At 45.8% G+C, this 17,671-nt stretch overlaps 1 protein-coding gene across 1 annotated transcript; it reads right to left on the bottom strand.

The window, feature by feature from the left end:
* Nucleotides 1–13,325: 13,325 nt before the first annotated feature.
* On the bottom strand, nt 13,326–17,545 carry SNTN (sentan, cilia apical structure protein). The gene is made up of 4 exons (XM_026857247.1): nt 16,670–17,545; nt 16,004–16,038; nt 15,123–15,262; nt 13,326–13,598 (listed from the first exon to the last, which is right to left on the bottom strand). Exons 1-4 carry the CDS (start codon nt 16,777–16,779, stop codon nt 13,440–13,442), a joined length of 444 nt encoding a protein of 147 aa, XP_026713048.1. The 5' UTR covers nt 16,780–17,545; the 3' UTR covers nt 13,326–13,439.
* Between the last annotated feature and the right edge of the window lie 126 nt (nt 17,546–17,671).

Here is a 17,671-nt window from a genome sequence, read left to right as displayed (position 1 = left end):
AAAAAAAAAAAAAAAAAAAGAAAATGCTTTGTAAATGAACTGCTTATTGAGAAGGAGATCTAATTTGCAGCTCTTCACCTGACTGTGTCAGCTCCACATCGATTGCTGCTACCACCTTACTGATGGATGGTGCTTCTTGTGACCATGGTGCTGCTGTAATGATCCCAACTCCTTGCCAGAGGCCAAGGCATGCACACACTGGAGGTGCTCCCCCCAGCTTTGTGCATGCTAACAGATAGAAAGATTGTCAAATCCTAGATAAAACCAGCCTGGCCCTGGTCTGTGATGAACTGTACACAAAGTTTGGGTTTTTCTTAGCACAGATGCCATTGAACTCTTCCATCATACCCAAAGGAAAGTCCAGCTCCTCTGTACAGGAGCCCCTGACTGACCACGGGGTTTTACCCACAGCAAAGCTGGGCAGGCATGGAGAGGTTTTGCCCAACCACCATCCCTGTGCGTGGCACAACTGGCAAGACGGCACTGCTCTCCACAGGGAAACATGAAAAAAAAAACCCAGCGGAGTGGAAGATGTAACTCTTCCCAAGATGATAAGCAGCTGAGCTCCACAAAAAGCCAGAAACGATTCAGAAAAGGCAATGACAGACCCTCCACGGCAAAGCAGAGGGCTGACCCCTTCCACACAGGGTCCCAGAAGGTCCCATCTGCCATTAACCCCGTCCCAGGAATCCCTTTTAAGTTGCAATTTCATGGATCTTTTAAAACCACATATTTGAATATTTTCATGCATATAAAGGTCTGCTTCACTATCCTGTTAGAATAAGCCAGCTAACTGATAACCTCCACCTATAAAATCTATCTTCTGGCTGCAGCAAGCATGAACAGAATCAAGGCAGCACGAGGGTACGTCTACAGCTTGAGCCAGAAGCCTGTGTTTGTAACTCTAAATGCTTGTACACACACACCTAGCTCTGATTTACCCATGGAAAGAGATTATTTGGGAACAAATACAGTGACCGTGGCCTGCTCCCCACACTCACGACTGCTGCAGTACATCTCGGGCATCAGTCAAGTAGCCACAGCTCCCAGCTCAGCAAATCGAGCCAAATTGCATTGGCTGGGCTTTAATGTGCTCATCTGCGCGCTGCAGAGGCTCAGCTGCTGCTTTACAGCTGATTGAGATGTCTCTGCCTCTGGCAGAGGGAAAAAGAAACCCTACAAAGCTACCGTCTTTGTGAGTTAGAGCCCAAGCACACACTTACGTCAGGCTCTAAGTTAATTCACTTCATCCACTCTGTAGGCAAGGGCAGTCTTCTCCCCCTGCACACATGTGGCCATGTTAAGTGTCTCTCTCTACTTACAAGGATGCTCCATTTGTATCCCTCACCCCCAGGATGTACCTTTTGCCGGGCGACACCATTTATCAAGCTTGGCACCCTCCCTCTTTCACTGGGCCAGGCACAGGAGCTAGTATTTATAGGCTTTCACGGGCCTTGAATACCTTAAATATCTTTCTGTTACTATATACAGAAGCAAAGTAATTTCCAGTTTGGAACAGAGCCAGCTGTAGCATGGCTTCTTCATCAGACAGGCTTAAAGCCTGTGTCCAACCCTGCAGACAGCACGGCCAAAAGCTGAGACCCAGCAGCAGTGCAGGAAAGATGTATGTGTTATTAAGTCTTTAGAGGTGCTCTCTCTGGGTGACGACCCATCTAACGACTTTGCTTGCCAATTATTAAAGGTGTGTTTATCCAGGGAGGGCTCCTTTATGGAGCAGTGCTATGATATTTGCTTTATTTAGACAGTTACACCAGTATTGCAATACAGACAGAAGCTGCAAGATGCACCAGGGGTGTCATGTGTTTGGGGGTCCCAAGTAAAGATGTCCTATTGCAAATCCTGTCCCAGAGTAACGCCAATTTTAGCTTAGGGAGCCTGAGACCTTATAAACCAAGACATCGTGTCTCCCGTTACAGGGTGCTTTCTGCATTTTTCTAGTAGATGCCTTAAAATGAGTTGTTTGAAGATACAAGGTTATTCATGTTTGTACTAGGAATATTTTACCCTTCAGAAGATGCTGTATTACAGAGACAGGGGGAAAAAAACCCTCATATGTAAAGTGTGAGTAGAATCAGTTGTGCACAAGACACAGATTTCTGCAATGATTTGTCTGGGTAAAGGTTATTTAATTTAGTGAGATATGTTATACTCAAGTGTTTAAATTAGAAACCTGCTCTGAGCTGAGGATCTTTGATTAGACAAAGAGGAGAACAGTAATCACTTGGAGCACCGCACACAAGGGGCGAGCAGCTACTCAGAATCCCTAATTTCGAACTTATTTATGCACTGCAAAGCCCACACACCTTAATGGTTTAGATATTCTGCTTTATGCCAAATGACTAAATGCTCCTTGTATGGGCAGACAGCCACTCGCAGTCAGATCATTTATCTTTCAAAATAGCAAGAGAGCAATCTTGTCCTCTCAGGTTGGAGGTCTCTCTCTAGGCACAGGCATCTCAAGGTGGCTTCATTTCATTATGCATCATCCGAGAGCCTGCTGTGGGCAAGTTCAAGCAGACAGCAAAGTTGTAAAGTTGATTCTCAATATGCAAACTGCGGTTGTTATTGTATGCTGTGAAAGTACCAACACATCACTGTGCAATGACCACAGGAGAGCTGCTTCTAGAAACATAGTAAGAGTTTCCTCTATCCCAGCAACAGACTATTTAAGCAAGTTATACGTGGAAAGCCTGAGCCAATGAGCTACCCAGTCAAATACCTCAGGACCAAGGTAGCATCTCCCCACCCGGCATTTTAATCTGTCCTCCTCTTTCAAGCCCAGTAACAGGAACATGGGGCTTCCTGACTCATCTTAAAATCTGCTCTTTCCCTGGGGTTGAATTGCAGATGTAGGAGCTGGGAGCTTCTTTCTTCCAGCTCCAGCACTCACCGGGCAGTCACAGCTCCCTGGTGCAGGGCCAGAGCCCTCGCAGGAGGGAGGGTGCACTTCTTGGGCCACCAGTGCAGGAGGATCATGCATGCAGCAGGCTCCAGGATGGGGTTCACCCTCCACATCTTTTAAGAATAACCCTCTGAAGATGAATAGTCTCACCACTCAACGACTGATAATGGACTGGTAAAAACCAAACAGACTAGGAAAAGAAAGTATAGTTGGAGCAAAACAGCTCTATGCCTGTCACCTCTGGCCTGACATCAGCTCTGTGGTGGAGCCATAGATGGTCTGAGCCTTTTTCTTTTGCCACACTTTCAATAAAATGTGCTGCAAAGCCTGTATTGCACTGAACTAGAGACACACAAAAGAATCCCCCATGCCTGTTCTCTTCAGGAATAAAAGACCCCCGCCAGGGGCCCACGCTGGAGCCGCGAGGTGTACACACCTCTGTCCTGTGTACTCGGGATCAGATTCCCACCAGCCTGCTCCTGTCCCACAAAGACAATTGCTCAAAACCCCATCACAGAGGGAGAAGAGAAATGAAAAGCCACAAGCATCTTCTTCCGAGGCAAGCACAGATACTGCTGTTATCTTTATGGCAATTTTTAGTGGCATCAGCACCACAGTTGAAATCTGTTGTGTCTGGGATCAGCAGACAGATCTTTGCCTGCTGTCTTTGCTGGTACATTAGCATGTCTTACAGTAATTCATCAAATTAAGAGCCCTGCAGTAAAAGGGAGAAAACTTGTTGGACAAAAAGCTTGTTAAATATTCCCCACAATTTTGTTTTGAATACTTAGTCTGGCAGCATCCCTTACCCTGTGCTGTAGCAGTGACACAACAGAGTGCCTGGGACAAAGTCTGGGCAGGGGCAGGCAGCAAGGCACAACAGTCACAAACAGCCAGGAGCTGAGCTTGTATGTCCTGAAGTGTATGGGAGGAGAGGGCTCACTGCAGTGGCTTCACGAGACACGATGATACACTTAATGTAGGATATTTGTCCCAAATGGCAGGTGTCAGGGCAGCTTTGCGACATGCTGTCAACACAGACAAGCACCTACAAGCAGGGCGCTGGGAGCTGGCTGGGCTAACACGCGTTTAAGGAGAGTGTGTGGCATTGTGCTATACATCTCGGTGTGTGAGTAACTCCAGTTACCCCAGTACAGGCACCATTCACCACCAGTCTGTCTCCTAGAGCTCCACCAGCAGCTCGGCAGCCCCAGGAAGGTCGCTTCCCAGGGACTCCCTGCTCACCCCTCCTCGCCCCATACCACAGGTTTGGGGGTTCAGCTGGCTGAGTGGTTTTGCTCCTTGAGTCAGTCCACTCACCACAGGGGAGGATTTAGGGTTGTGCCCCTCCTCAAAACTAGGTTCACACTAAGCATCTCCAGGACTTCTGTTACTGTAAATAATATAAACCCTTTGTGGTTTTGGTCTTGTCTTTCTAGACAGGCTCCCAATTCCCAGCCTTCCTTACATCCCCAAGGTACCATTAACTAATGAATAATTGAGACACCTGATTTTGGAGCAGTGTCTCAGAGCTCTCTTAAGCACACATCACATGGGACCCGGCATTTGGCTCCCACTGCATGCACCTGTGAAAGGGGGTCTCTCGAGAAAGAGCTGATGACTTTTCTGTGGTAATTACCTTCAGCGAGATGCAGTTAGAACCAGCAGCGTGTTACAGACAAAATGGAAAACCAGCAAGTCTCTGCTATCAACATGCCCCCCCCCTTCCTCTGTCATCTCCCTATAAACTAATCGGCTATATTAAAGTAGAGGAGTTTCTGAACAATCAGATTTTAAAAAAAAAAAAAAAAAAAAAAAAGGGGCCCCTCCTTTAATGCATTAATAACTAAAGGGATAAAAAAATCAAAACCCATGAGGATAGGAATAAGCCTCAGTTTTTTCCACAAAGGACGGATGTACCCAGGGATCTGACTGCTCACTGTAGTTGTAAATGGCCTAGAAAGTCATTTGCAAGCAAGACAAAGCTTGTAGGTGAGACATGTCAGGACAGTAAAAACAAGAGGAGATTTTTATGTATGTATATGCATACAGAGATATATATTAATAGCTATATATTATAGTATAGCTTGTGTATATGTAAGCCAGAATATATCTTATTTTTAATGTACATATTTTATATATGCACACACAAGTACACACAAAGCTAATGGCCCCCCCTTTGCTACAGTCGTTCCCTGGGTACCAGGCTCCAGCCGCTCTCCCAGGGCAGATGTGCAGGGAGGCAGTTAGCAATGCCAAATATAACACAGCAGCACGCAGGGCTCCGTGGAGCAATGACAGCAGAATCATCTTAGCAGCAAGTTAAACGCCTTCCTTCAGAGCAAACAAAGTGCCAAACCCTCAGCCTGCGCTCCACTACAGTCCCAGAAGCTGACCCCTCCTGGGCAGCACACACAGCCAGGCTGCATCAGTCACGTTCCATCCCAACCAGGACTGCCGAGAGCCACGCAACAGTTTCCAGAAGACCCCGAAAGGGCAGCATGTGGGGTTTTGTTTGTTTTTGTTGTTTTTTTTTTTTTTTTATGAGTCCTACAGCTACCTGAGACGTTGCAGCTGTTGATACCATGGAGTTTAAAACCACAACGGTTTCGATTCAATTGTTTATTAGCTCATAAATCTGGCTCCAGTTTGTTATTTTAACAAACCGGTTGGGTACTTCAACGGATCTCAAGCACCTATTGGCCCCTGTTAGCTCATAGGATACATACATCTTGCCAGGAATATTGTTACGAAATAAATCAATAACAAACCACTCTCAGGTTGCAGGAGTGCACGCAGATGGCTCATGTGGCTTCCAGCTCAAGGGGACAATGATGCCTTTTCTTGGTGCTTACAAGAGGAAGAAGCAAGGCCAGACTGGACCTTCCTAAAGCTACTGGGTTGCAAGCTTTGTGCTCAAGACAGCTTCACAACTGAGTTAAGTCAAGGACACCAACAACCCTCCATTCTGATTAATACCAGCATTTGTTTTCTTGTATGTTAATAAATCTCTGATGCAAAGAGACACTTTACATACCTGTAAAGCAGTATAAAGCAGGTCTCCCGTCTGCTCACCCTGACCTTTCTCCCAAGAGCCTTGCAGAAGGAATGTTTTCCCTTTATCAGAACTTCTGAGCTGATTGGAAACTCTCAGCAGCTGAGAGCTCCCAGTTAAATGCCTAAAGAAGAGCTGCTAAATACTTTTCTGGTCTAGGAAAAAAAAAAAAAAAAAAAAAAAAACTTTTTTTCTAAGCTTTGGCTATAACAGCTCCGGGGGGCAGTAGGCATGTCCAGAGTGTAGCTGCTACCCAGTGAAGTTAAAAGCCAGTTTCCTTAGGAGACCTTTTTCACCGTGTTAGATGTATGCACCCAACATCACAACAAAACCAGACACTTCAGGTTTCAAAAGTCCCCAGACTCAACCTTGAGCTTCCTTCAAGTCCAAAGCCCACTCTCCTGTTACATCAGCAATCTCTGTTTTCCCACTGAGGAGGTAAATCCCCCCCATCGGGCAGCAGAGAGCCACCTCCTCCACCACATCTCTGAGGTGCTGCCAGTCTGTCCCGGGGCATCAGCATGTCACCCCAGCTCCATCCCAGGCTGCGGGGCTGGGACAGCCTCTCCCTCCTCAGAGGGGGGCAGCTTTATTGCTCCTCAACCACAGCCCAGCCCCCCAAGCTCAACATAGCCTGGGATTTGCTCAATGAATTCAGGTGTATGTGGAAGAGCTTTCCTTTTAACCCACTTGTGCTACAGGGGCAGCTCTTGCCACCCTCTGACAGGGGTAAAAAGTCTGCAGTTCTCAAATGGTCTCAAGGGCTAAAATAAATATTGGAGAAGAATTAAGCCTTGCTATTTTATTTGATATGCTCACCCACTCTTTCCCCTCACATATACTTGAGCACTCCCCGTATTACTTTGCCTCAGGATGCATTCAGCAGAAGGCTTTAGGTGCTCATTAATTAATGCCTAATTTGTGTGGGCCTCTGCTTACAATTCTTATGCAAATTGCTCTTCAGATTATGTTCTGTTTTCAACTGAGCTGAATCCACGCACTAAAAAGCCAGAAGAGGAAAGACAAATTGAGGGGTATATGTGCAGGTAATAAAGCTATTTTTTCCCTCAGAGGCTTTGCAATAACCTTGGGTCATGTGTACTACAAGCATAAATTTAGAGAAGAGATGGAGTGCTGCAACGGCCGAGTCTTGCAGAACACACAAGTTAAGAGCTGTTGTTGGAAAGAAACTACTGATAAACACTCACTGATGCGTTGGTTATTAATGTGATGTTTTTATATAAACTCTTCTTCCTCTAGGAATATGATAGATTTTTACCAGAAGGGAAAAAAAGAGCTTTTTTGGTATAATTTAATCATTGTGTATGTTGCCCAGTATTAACACAGCATTTGCCAAAGCCACGTCTAGTATGTTCTGGTTTTAATTTGTGCTCTTTATTACAGTTTGTTGTAGCTGCCTAATTAAAGTTTGTCGGGGAAGTAATCAGCCTTATTTCCACAGTGAGATCAGTTTAATAAGAAGGTAATTTTGCAATTTGTTTTCATTAATTAATTAGGCAAAACCCTACAAAATCCACATAGTGGTGTATAAACCCAGGGAAGCTGTGACATCAGATACAGTGTCCAAGGAAAGAGGAATACTTACCTGTTGACATCCTCTCCCCAATATGGTTTTTGTCCCTGCCAGCTTTCGAGAAGAAAACTCTGTCATACAGGGCTTAACCTGGATGCCTCCACACAAACCCCAGAAGAGCATCATGTGGGGATGGAGGCCAAACAACTAGATCAAGAGATCAAGAGATGTGGGTTCTAGATCCCACAGCAGATGTGGGAAATGGGTCAACATCTGTAGACAGGTTTCCTCCAACAGCCCCAGGTGTCCAGATAAACCAGTCTCATGCTCCTGGGAAAAGGAATCAAAGAGATAGCAGGAGGGCTCTCTGGGCCACTGCTGAAGGAGAAGAAAAGGTCTCAGGGTTGGGTTGTAGATCTTTCTGCTTGTCCCACTGTAAGAATACTTTGACCATTTCCAGTACTAGCCAGATTTGGTTTTCAAACTCAAGCAGACACCTAACTCACATCAATTTACCCAAAGAGTTGTCCTAGATTTAGCTGCCTTTCCAGAGAGCTTGTATTTAGTATTTTAACACTGACTAATACTCGACAATCCATGCAATAATCACATTCAGCAAGGCCAGACCTTCACCAAACATCATTTACCATGATGCTTGTTCTCCTTTGCTCTGGTGCTGCTAAGGTGCCAACTAGCTGCTGCGTGCGGGAGGTTGCAAGGGTGGAAGAGCTCCTGGTATCCTATGTATCATTTACTGATCATTTCAGGAGAAACAGGGGCTTAATTTTGCCCATTGATGAACTTCTGCATCTGTTTGGGCTGCCGGTTTTACTGGAGGGTTAGAAACACGCCCACTTGAGGAGCTGCTTCCCTCTGAATAATTTCAGCAGCAGCTTCACAAGAACATGTGCTGTGGTTTGTGTTTCTCTAGACACCAAGGTCCAGCAGATAGTAACTGAGAAAGCTGGATCACGGCAAAGGGAATAAAACAACAAAGAGGAAATCACAAATAGAAATTGGTCCTTTGGCTCCAGGGGTTGCACTGTGGGCGTCAGAAGTGTGAAGGTGCCACCCATGCCTACAAGGAGTCACCTGGGGGACAGCTCGGGCTGCAGTGGCTGTCCTGGGCTGCCCAGAGGCTTTCGGCACTCCGGGTCCTGTTTGAGACTTACCGGCACTTTGGCAAGCCACTACACACTCATTCGCTGTAAAACCCAATTTTCATTCTGGTCCAGAGGAACAAGAACCACCTATGATTCTCTGCACAGGAGATCCTTTCCAGGTTGGCCTTTTTGGGACCTTTGAATAGGAGGAAGGATGATCGAGGCACTACACCAGATATGCACAACCAGCCTCTGCTGTGGACACACCGGGCTGGACTTGGGCCAATCCCATGAATTTCTTTATGTTCAGTTTGGGGGATTATGGTTTCAGCTCCTCTGTATGTGCTGGATGCTGGGACTGACTCTCGTTGTGGCGATGCATAGCATAAACTCACTCCTACTATAGCAATGAATAAAAAGATAAGTCCCATGGCTCTGAATCCAAGTCTAATGGCTGTTTTGTGCACTTGGGGACTAGAGAGACAGCAAGATATATCTGGCTGCTGAACATCACTTGGTATTTACCTTTGCTGGAGGAGGACTCAGAACGAGGGCTATGAACACTAGCAGGGTGAGGGAACAGCCGATGAACAAAGTGAGGAGAGCAGACACAGCTTCACTGAAAACCTTGTAAACCACTGGCTACAGTAAAAGCCAATGCAGGAATTAAAAGCTGTCAGTTCAGAAAGCTATAAAAACACCACCCCGTCTTTATCCAGCTTCCCTGCCTGAGCCTGAAACAACGAGATTTTCTTTTTTTCCAGGAGGTGTTTCAGAGTGCTTCGCTGTGGCTCACAGACTATCACACTTTGGAGAGAGCGTAACTCTGGGACAAAGCTTTTCATCTGCTCTGTAGGGAACTCCTGAGGGGATAGCATCTTTCTGTATCATTCCAACGCTCCCGAAGAAGGTTTTCCTACCCTGTAGCCACAGTTTAACTGCTACCTTGGTGGGTTATGATGCAAACCTCTACCTCTCTCTGCAGAGTGACCTGCTGCAATAACCACATGAGTGGACGCAGGTGCTGAGAAACTTTCCTGGGCTATGACACGTGGAAGTACCGAGGTGAGGGGGGGCGCACACATACTTGCAAAGTGTGTGCAACCAAGGCAAGTTCTATTTTATGCGAAAAAGTAACAAAACACTTGAGGGAGGAGGAGACAGGCGAAATGTCTCTTAGACCGCAAGGTTTCCTCAGCATCTTCCGTGCCCCAGACTGGAGGTCTTTACTGAAGGTGCAGTAAGAGCGAGACAGCTGGGCAGCGTGTTTCTCTTTCCTGAAAGATTTATGCAAAATTGCACTCACAGCCCCTGTGGCCCTAGGCTCTCGGCAAAAAGCTCAACATGCAAAATTCTGCTGTGACTCACCCACTGACAGTCAGTGGACTGGATTCAAGAGCTCCCCTGTGATCTGGGAGAGAACCTTAGAGATTAGACTAAAGGCAGATTTTCAAAATCTTCCAAGTCCAGCAGGCCATAGAGTTAAGGCCAGATATGAAGCAAGAAGTCATGGAGAGAAGCTATGGGTGTGCTAATTAAAGTATGAGAATGAAACTGCCTTCCGTGGCTGATATTTGGAAATGGAAGCTGAAGATCTGAGGCTGAAGCTCTCCCTGCCACCCATTTTTCCTCTGTCAGTCATTTGAAAGCTCATGTAACTGCTGAGATGACTCAGGCTTTTCAGAACAGAACTTTAAACTTAGATCCAGAGTCTGCAGAGCCACCCAGGGTGGCTACTCACCCCTGGACAATGTAGCTGCACAAATCCCAACCTAACCCCAAGCCCACAGAGGTCAGGTTTTGACTAGCTGGTCTTCCTGCTGCCTTCACTTCCAGAGGCTATCAGATATTGATATGATGTTCACACTTGCTGAGGCAGAGGAACCTGCAGATTTGATCAATTTAGCTGCCTGCTCAACTCCTTAACACTTGTGTGGGCTCTGTGATGAGAAATCGATGATGAACTCCCATTGCTTCCAACAGGAACGAACTAGGAACAAAATAAAGCACAACAGTAGTTCTCTTAAGCAAGCTTTTAGCCAGCTCCCCAAGGACACAGCCAGACATGCTGTCTACACCAGATCAGCTTCAAAGCCATTAGCTGAGAGTGCTCAGGGCAGCCACAAATAGTTTGAGCTAATAAAAGAGCATCTTCCACAGCCGAGCTGCAAACTTCTGCCTACTCCCAACTGTAAGAGTGATGCTAGGGCTCTTCCAAGTGCGTCCTTCTGCTTTTGAGCATCAGGTGGGACTTTCAAGGACTGATACAGATCAGGACTTTCATATCCCATTCGCTTTGTTCAGAAATTCCTGCAGAAAGCATCACAGTGCCTCTTGGAAAGCCATGCTCTTCTGTGCAAGAAGCCCAGTGCAGACTGGCATCCAGTTCCAGCTCTGCTACATGCACTGAGCAAGGCACTTGGTTTTCCTGTGCCTCTGATTCCTTCCCTACCATTTGAATATTTTTGCTGCTCAGGAATTGCTTCTTACTTTGGACTTTCACTTTTGCTTAGCACAAGGGGCTTCTGATTGAAGCCAGGGACTGGGGTGTTAGCTCACAACATGTTAGAATAAAAAGGGTTTGCATACAATGAGATGACAGAGTGAGTTGACCTGATAAAAGGCTCTTAAATCATTAATTCAAGTCATACAAGATTAAGAAACATATCAGCAGTAACAGAAACTGTGTTAGGCCCTTAGCAATTTCAAATAACTCTTTAATTGGCTTCCCAGAAACATTCCTTTCAGCTTGTTGTTAGAGAGGGATATTAGGAAATTTATGCTTTTCAGGGCTGTGCCATGTTTTCTTTACTTTGGTGATGGAAAACACTTCTAAGGACTCTCACATTCAACCCATCTTTCTACCTCAGAAAAGGAGCATCAGCTGATTTTTTAAACTTTCACAGATGTTCTACCTTGCCAAAAAACAAGGGGTTGGGGGAAGAGACTGAGCAACGCGAGGAATGCATTGTCAATATGAAGCTGTGACACCCACATGGACGAGGCTACCAGATTAAGTCCTAGTTTTGATCCAGGGTGCTTGGTCAAAGTCCGCTTCCTCGGAAGACACAAGCCCAGAAGGGATGGTCTCCAAGAGAATATTGCCCTCCTCATCTCTGTACTCCCATACCCCACGTCTGGGAGATTCGACGTGCACCCCATGGAGGCAGTCATCCTCGCAGCATGGGGCCACCAGTTCCTCAGGGGGAGGTGTACGGGAGGGACATCTCATTCGATACTGTCTATTCTTGCAATCCACCATCAGAGCAAGGGACTTGGCTAACATGAGTTTTAACTTGTAGGAAGACCATTTGTGAATGTTTAGCTTCCAGGCCAGGCCATGTCCTTGCTGAGTTTCAAACCCCAAGGAGCAGCACCTTACCTGCTGAGCTTCCTTTCAAAACCCCCCTCATCCATTTGCGTTTCTTCTTTCCGCTCCATCCCGTACCTCACGGAGACACAGACCTTCCCTCTCAAAACAACTGTCTGCTGGCCATGTGTCTTTCGTTTGCACCTAAATCTGTTACAGAACATCCTCTTAGCTTCTGGAAACACTAAGAGCCTTTTTATGTCAAGGAGTTAAGTCTTGTTACTCAGCTGGCATTAATTTCCCTCTTTTAACACTAAAGGTTTTGATCCCTTTCTGTTTAAAAAGAATGATGTACCAAAGCTAAATAATTCCATTCCAGAAAAGGAAGATGAGAAAACAAAAAGTGTTGCAAAGTTTGGCCGGCTCGCTCATCTTAACTGTCTTGGTAGATGCTTGTTAAATTCTCACAGAGGATATTCTGCTCCTGGGGTGCGTGGCTGCTTTTTGGGACCCAAAGAGATGTCACAGTGGGCTAAATTTTGGCTCTGAGTCTGGACTTATAGGTAGGAATTGAAACAAAGATTAGGATGATGAGCATTTAATACTGAGGCTCTGGCTCTAACCAAGCCCGTGGCTGGGTAGCCAATAGCACTCAGCTCCAATACAAACACTTTAGTGGCCACAATCTTTCCCCACCATCAATAGTTTGTGCCTCCTCTTAGCTTATCTGGTTTCTCCTTTTCACAGTTTCATGAAACAACAGTCACCTGGTTGTCATATTTACCTAAGTCATCCCTTTGGTCACACGCGAGAACAGCACGGCCAAAGGCGCATTGCAAATGCTGGACTTGAAATTTCTTCCCATCGTGATCACTCCATTAAGAGATCAGCTGGAGGAGGAAATACAAATAAATATATGCTCCTTTCAGAAGGATTAATTGTGGGTGGGAAACCACACAGACTAAAGTCAACGTTTACTGAAGGCTGCAACAGATTTTGCGGTCGCTGCCAATGGTGAAATCCATCACTGGTGTCACTGCTCGGGGCTGAAGCACGCTGGGGTAACTGGGAGAGCCCTGGGGAGCTGACCAGCCCTGCCATGCATGCTGCTGCCCTGAAGAGATGGGGCCGCACATTTTTGCGGTGGTCTCCCCATCGCACCCCTGCAGTGGTGAGGGAGATGATGGAGAAATCTGTGAGAGCCTGGGCTGCCTTTCCTGGGCATTAAGCTGGGCTGGGGGCTGCACCCATCCACTAACTGGTGTTGGGGCCTGGGGACGCACCAGCACACCCTCCCAAAGCATGTATGTAGTGGACACGAAGCCCTGAGCATCAATATTTCACTCTACATACAGTTTCTACAGAGGAGTGAGTTCAGCCAGGTTTGTAGAAGTATTTATTCCATTTAAAAAGGACAAGCACAGGGTATCCAGGCACTTGGTGTTATCTCTGTGTGTGGTTCACTCCTGCTTCCCTTAGAAAGTGCCGAGCCATTTCTTCTTTAAAAGCACTGATCATTTTGTGGTTTTCATATTTTTGATCTCCTGCAGCAGGTCAGACATTAGAGTGAGACTGACTAACAAGATCATGAAATCTTCAAAATCAATTTTGTTCTCTGACTCCTCATCCAGGGCAGAAATTATTTCCTGGTATTTTGGTTTGTTTTCTTGGCCCTATGGAGAATTTTAAATGGAAAAAAAAAAAAAAAGAAGAAAAAGATTAAGCATGAAATTCCTTTTTTATTGCATCATATAAAAAAATATAAAGAAACATCTGTTTCTTTAAGAAACATCTAAAACATCTTAAAGAAACATCTAAAAATTCACGTATATTTCTATCTTCCCATTCAGGTTTTTATATCCACATTCATATTAGGTTTTCTAAAGGTATCCCAAGAAACTCAAACAGAAATGTTATTGCAATCATATTATTACTATCAGACAGGAGAACAACCAGTCCCCAAAGTTTCCACCTGAATCCAGAACACATCTTTTAAAAGACGACACCTAATCATAACTGAAAATCTGACAGTGATGATAACTAGTAGCTGGTAACTGCTGGGAAATAATGCAGTCGTGTGTCGTGATAAAACTGAGAGAGCAACAAACCAACCAATCCACCCTTTTAACTTTAATATTCAAGACAGGTCTTCGCATACATATTGTGAAGGTCCCAGAAACTGTTGATTTTACAGACATAACTTCAGTAGCTACTATTCTCTGTTCTGCTGGACATTACTGTTGGAATGGAAAGGATTATTAAAATTACGTATCATGTCTGTTATTCATATATCTTTATGGGAAAAAAAAAAAAAAAAAGACTTCCAGGATATTTTTTTAGCTTAACAATCTTCAAAACATCTCATGATTCCAAATTTGATTGGCTATTGATATTTTCAAGTCCTTTTCCATAAGGTGCCTAGTTTCTAATTTGGTACAAATTCCCCCTCCCCAACCAGTCATGTGATTTTGTTATTCTTGGAAGCAGAGGTCTCGTTAAGAATGTCTTTACTCCTAAACATCTCTCCCATTTACTTAGTTGAACTCTGTTTACCAGTCCTACATAGCTTTTAGTACCACTTGATAAAACTGTTTTGTGGGGGTTTTGTTGGTTGGTTTGTTTTTTTTTAGGGAGGGGAAAAAAAACCCCACCCTGTAAGAGGTTTATAGCCACAAGTGCCAATATATACTCACCATACCCAGCTGCCACTGACAGCCTGGGTGGGCACCAGTGGAGAGGTGCTTTCTGACCCCTTTCTCCCAGTGGCCCCGCCAGTCTCTGCAGCACAGGGCTGGTTCTCCTGGCACTGGGTCAGTGCTGTGGCAAACTACCAAACGCCTCACTAAATGCAATGGGTTTCTCCTCTCCGTAAATACAGTCTCTTGTCATTGTCTGAGGGGTTTTGTTTGTTTATTTGGTTCCCCCTCCTCCCTATTTTCTATAAAAAAGTGCAAGCAGGCACATCAGCCATGGTGTATTGCTGTCGCTGCTCCTCCAGTCCTGTGTTACACACAGGCTCAACATAAAGCAACTAATTCACTGAAGATGTTTGTGCCAAATCACTGAAGTCTCACTTGGGATTACCCCATGGACTGATGCCTGCCCAGCTGCAGGACAGAACCTAAAGTGTCACTCCTGCACCCAAAGCGCCCGACCAGTGCCAGCCCAGTGCCACCCACTCACCCAAGCCCCCTCACCTGTATGAAACCCCAAAACTGGGTTTGCAGCAAGCTTTTGGTTTCAGCTTTGCTAAGCTTGCCCTCAGGATCAGCAGAGTTGTTATACACCAAAGCTGCTGTAGCAAAAGCTTTTTCAAGTTCTGAGCCTTTTCCTAGAGCTGAGGGGGGGGAAAAAGTTATCAGTCTATCAGGAAAAAAAGGGGCATTTGAGATATAATTGAAAGGAGTCTGTCAGAACCACCCTGAGTGGGTGGAAATCTGTGTAGTTTCATTAAAGTTAATGAGACTGAAACTGTTTATACCCACAGAGGACCTGGCCCAGATTTTATTTGGAGTGGGCCAGCAACGTGCCTCACCTCCCATGGAAACACACCCGAAGGAAGCTTTTGATCAGAGCTGTGGCAGTAATACGGGGTGATGTGTGAGGACCATCTGGTCTATCCCTGCCCTGGGCATCCAGCAAGGACCTGCTACACCATGAGGCCAGGACTCCCAGGATCCCATATCAGGGAAAACAGGGCCCATCTGGGGAGCCTGACACAACAGAAATGCTTGTGTCTGAGCATCAGCATTGCACTTCAGCATTACTCTCTACTGGCTGGATTCATTCCCCCCACTCCTAAACCACATCCCTAAGTCTGTGCACTCATAGCCCTCAGTTGGCATCAGGTACCACAGATGATTTTAGGTTGTGATTTTTAACAGAAAAGCAAGCAGAAGAGAAGACATGGATCAACACAGGAGCACATTGTACAGCGACCTACGGGACCCTCTCACCTTACACCAGCCGAGGGTCTGCACGCCCTCCACAGCTCTGCTAAATCACCAGGGTTTGCTGCACTTGGGCTATAGCCTTGGAGGATCTGAACCCCCAAGGGGCAAGAAATGGGTCTCCTTACCTTTTATTGATGCCAGCTGCTTGGCTATAGGTATGCTGGTAGTGAGAGAGAAGAGAGGCACAGTTATCACCTGGTGAATTGTGTGGGTATATATAGTTTCTCCACAAGTAAGTTTGCTCATTTTTGTTTCATTTAATCCCCCAGGAACTCAGGGCTTCCCAAGGGAGACTAACATTCCTTCAGTGGGAAGGAAAATGACCTTTACAAGTAGCACACAACATCACACAGATCCTAATTCTTCACCGAAGCAAGTAGCCTGGAGTTGTTATTAAAAATGCTTGTTAAATAATTTTAAGAAAGGGGCATTGCAACATCCTTCAAGTAATTTCTTCAGAACATGAAAAGAGCTCCAGAGGTTTCTCAGTTTTGAGCCCATCCCGAGGGAGATGCAGAGGGGTCTGTCAACCCCCACTCACCAGTGCTCCCCGTTTGGAGCAGACACAGAGCTTTTATTTCCAGCAGGACTCACGTCTGTGAGAAGCACCTCCCTATTTTCTATTAAAACTTAAAGCCTGCTTACTTTTGCTAAAGTGCTGCAAACTAATTACAGAGCAGCCAACACACAGCAGAAGAGTTTGCTTGCGATAGAGACAAATTCATCCAGATAATGAATTTCAAGACAAATGGCAGATCACCAGAGACGCAAAGAACAAAGTGATGACTTACGGCTTGGGCATGCCTCCTGTAGCCAAAGGGCTTTTTTTGGTGGAAGCAGAAGCTGGCTGATTGATCGAGTACTGCTTCGTGCCGAGCACACTTGCTCTGCAGCCACACATCTCGAGGCTGGGGTGTTTGTGATCTCTAAGCAACTCGAGTAATAGCGAACAGGTGAATTCAGGCTCTGCCCTCTGAGAGCAGCCTGCTCGCAGCCATGCCCTATCAATAATGTAAATGCTACCTGGTGATCGCGGAGCTGGCTAAATACACCCGTCGGAAGCAGCCCTTGTGAGGCAGCTCTGCTGGGTTGGCAAGTAGCGTGGCTTTTATTTTACGTAAAAATTTGACAGAAACAAACTAAACTAGTGGAGCCTGAATCCTCTTAGATTTGTAGGGACGTAACTTTGCGTCAGGAATAACTAAGACACCGAATCCGTTCAGCTAGACACACAATCATTTTAATGGGAAACCTTTCTAGCGTGGACTAATGTAACTTGCCCCAAGCTATAAAGTGAGTTGTTCTATAGACAGAGTCAGAAACCAAGTGTTTCCTAAATCCTGACCCAGCATTTATCCCAGGTGAGCAAGCTGCTGCTCTAATATTTATTCCCCCGGTGCAGTGGAAAGAGATCTGTTCTTCCTCCAAACCGCTTGCAAAGCAGCATCCAGCACGGAGCCTCCGCTTCGGTTCCCACCCGAACGGATACTGCCTGCTTCAGAAGCAGCACGGAGCCATATGGCAGCGCAGTCGCACGTTAGAGGCACTGGCAGGGCTCCGATGAACTTTGTTATTTATTGGCATGGATATCGCTATTAGAAAACACACAGCTTGTCATGCTGCCTATCTCTGTGCACGGTCTCCTTTCTGTGGATCGTTTGCCTAGAGGTGTCTAGACAGGATAACTTCAGTTTAAAAGACCAAGTGGCCATTTCAATTCCAGGGTGGTCTGTTAATAGGTAGTGACTTCAACTACCTCGTGCAGCTCATCATTCCTGGTGAAAGGATACAAT

This window comes from Athene cunicularia (assembly GCF_003259725.1).
Source record: "Athene cunicularia isolate RWA chromosome 12 unlocalized genomic scaffold, athCun1 chr12_part1, whole genome shotgun sequence".
Classification (NCBI taxonomy): Eukaryota; Metazoa; Chordata; class Aves; order Strigiformes; family Strigidae; genus Athene; species Athene cunicularia.
This window is presented reverse-complemented; position numbering and strand designations above follow the sequence as displayed.

What these genes read in the sequence shown, in the direction of transcription:
- SNTN (XM_026857247.1), bottom strand. Translation starts at nt 16,779, where the DNA reads ATGTGTGGCTGCAGAGCAAGTGTGCTCGGCACGAAGCAGTACTCGATC. An exon ending in GCAGCTGGCATCAATAAAAG is followed by an intron (nt 15,263 to 16,003) that starts GTAAGGAGACCC and finishes CCCCCCCCTCAG; the next exon opens with CTCTAGGAAAAGGCTCAGAA. An exon ending in AGTTTTGGGGTTTCATACAG is followed by an intron (nt 13,599 to 15,122) that starts GTGAGGGGGCTT and finishes AATTCTCCATAG; the next exon opens with GGCCAAGAAAACAAACCAAA.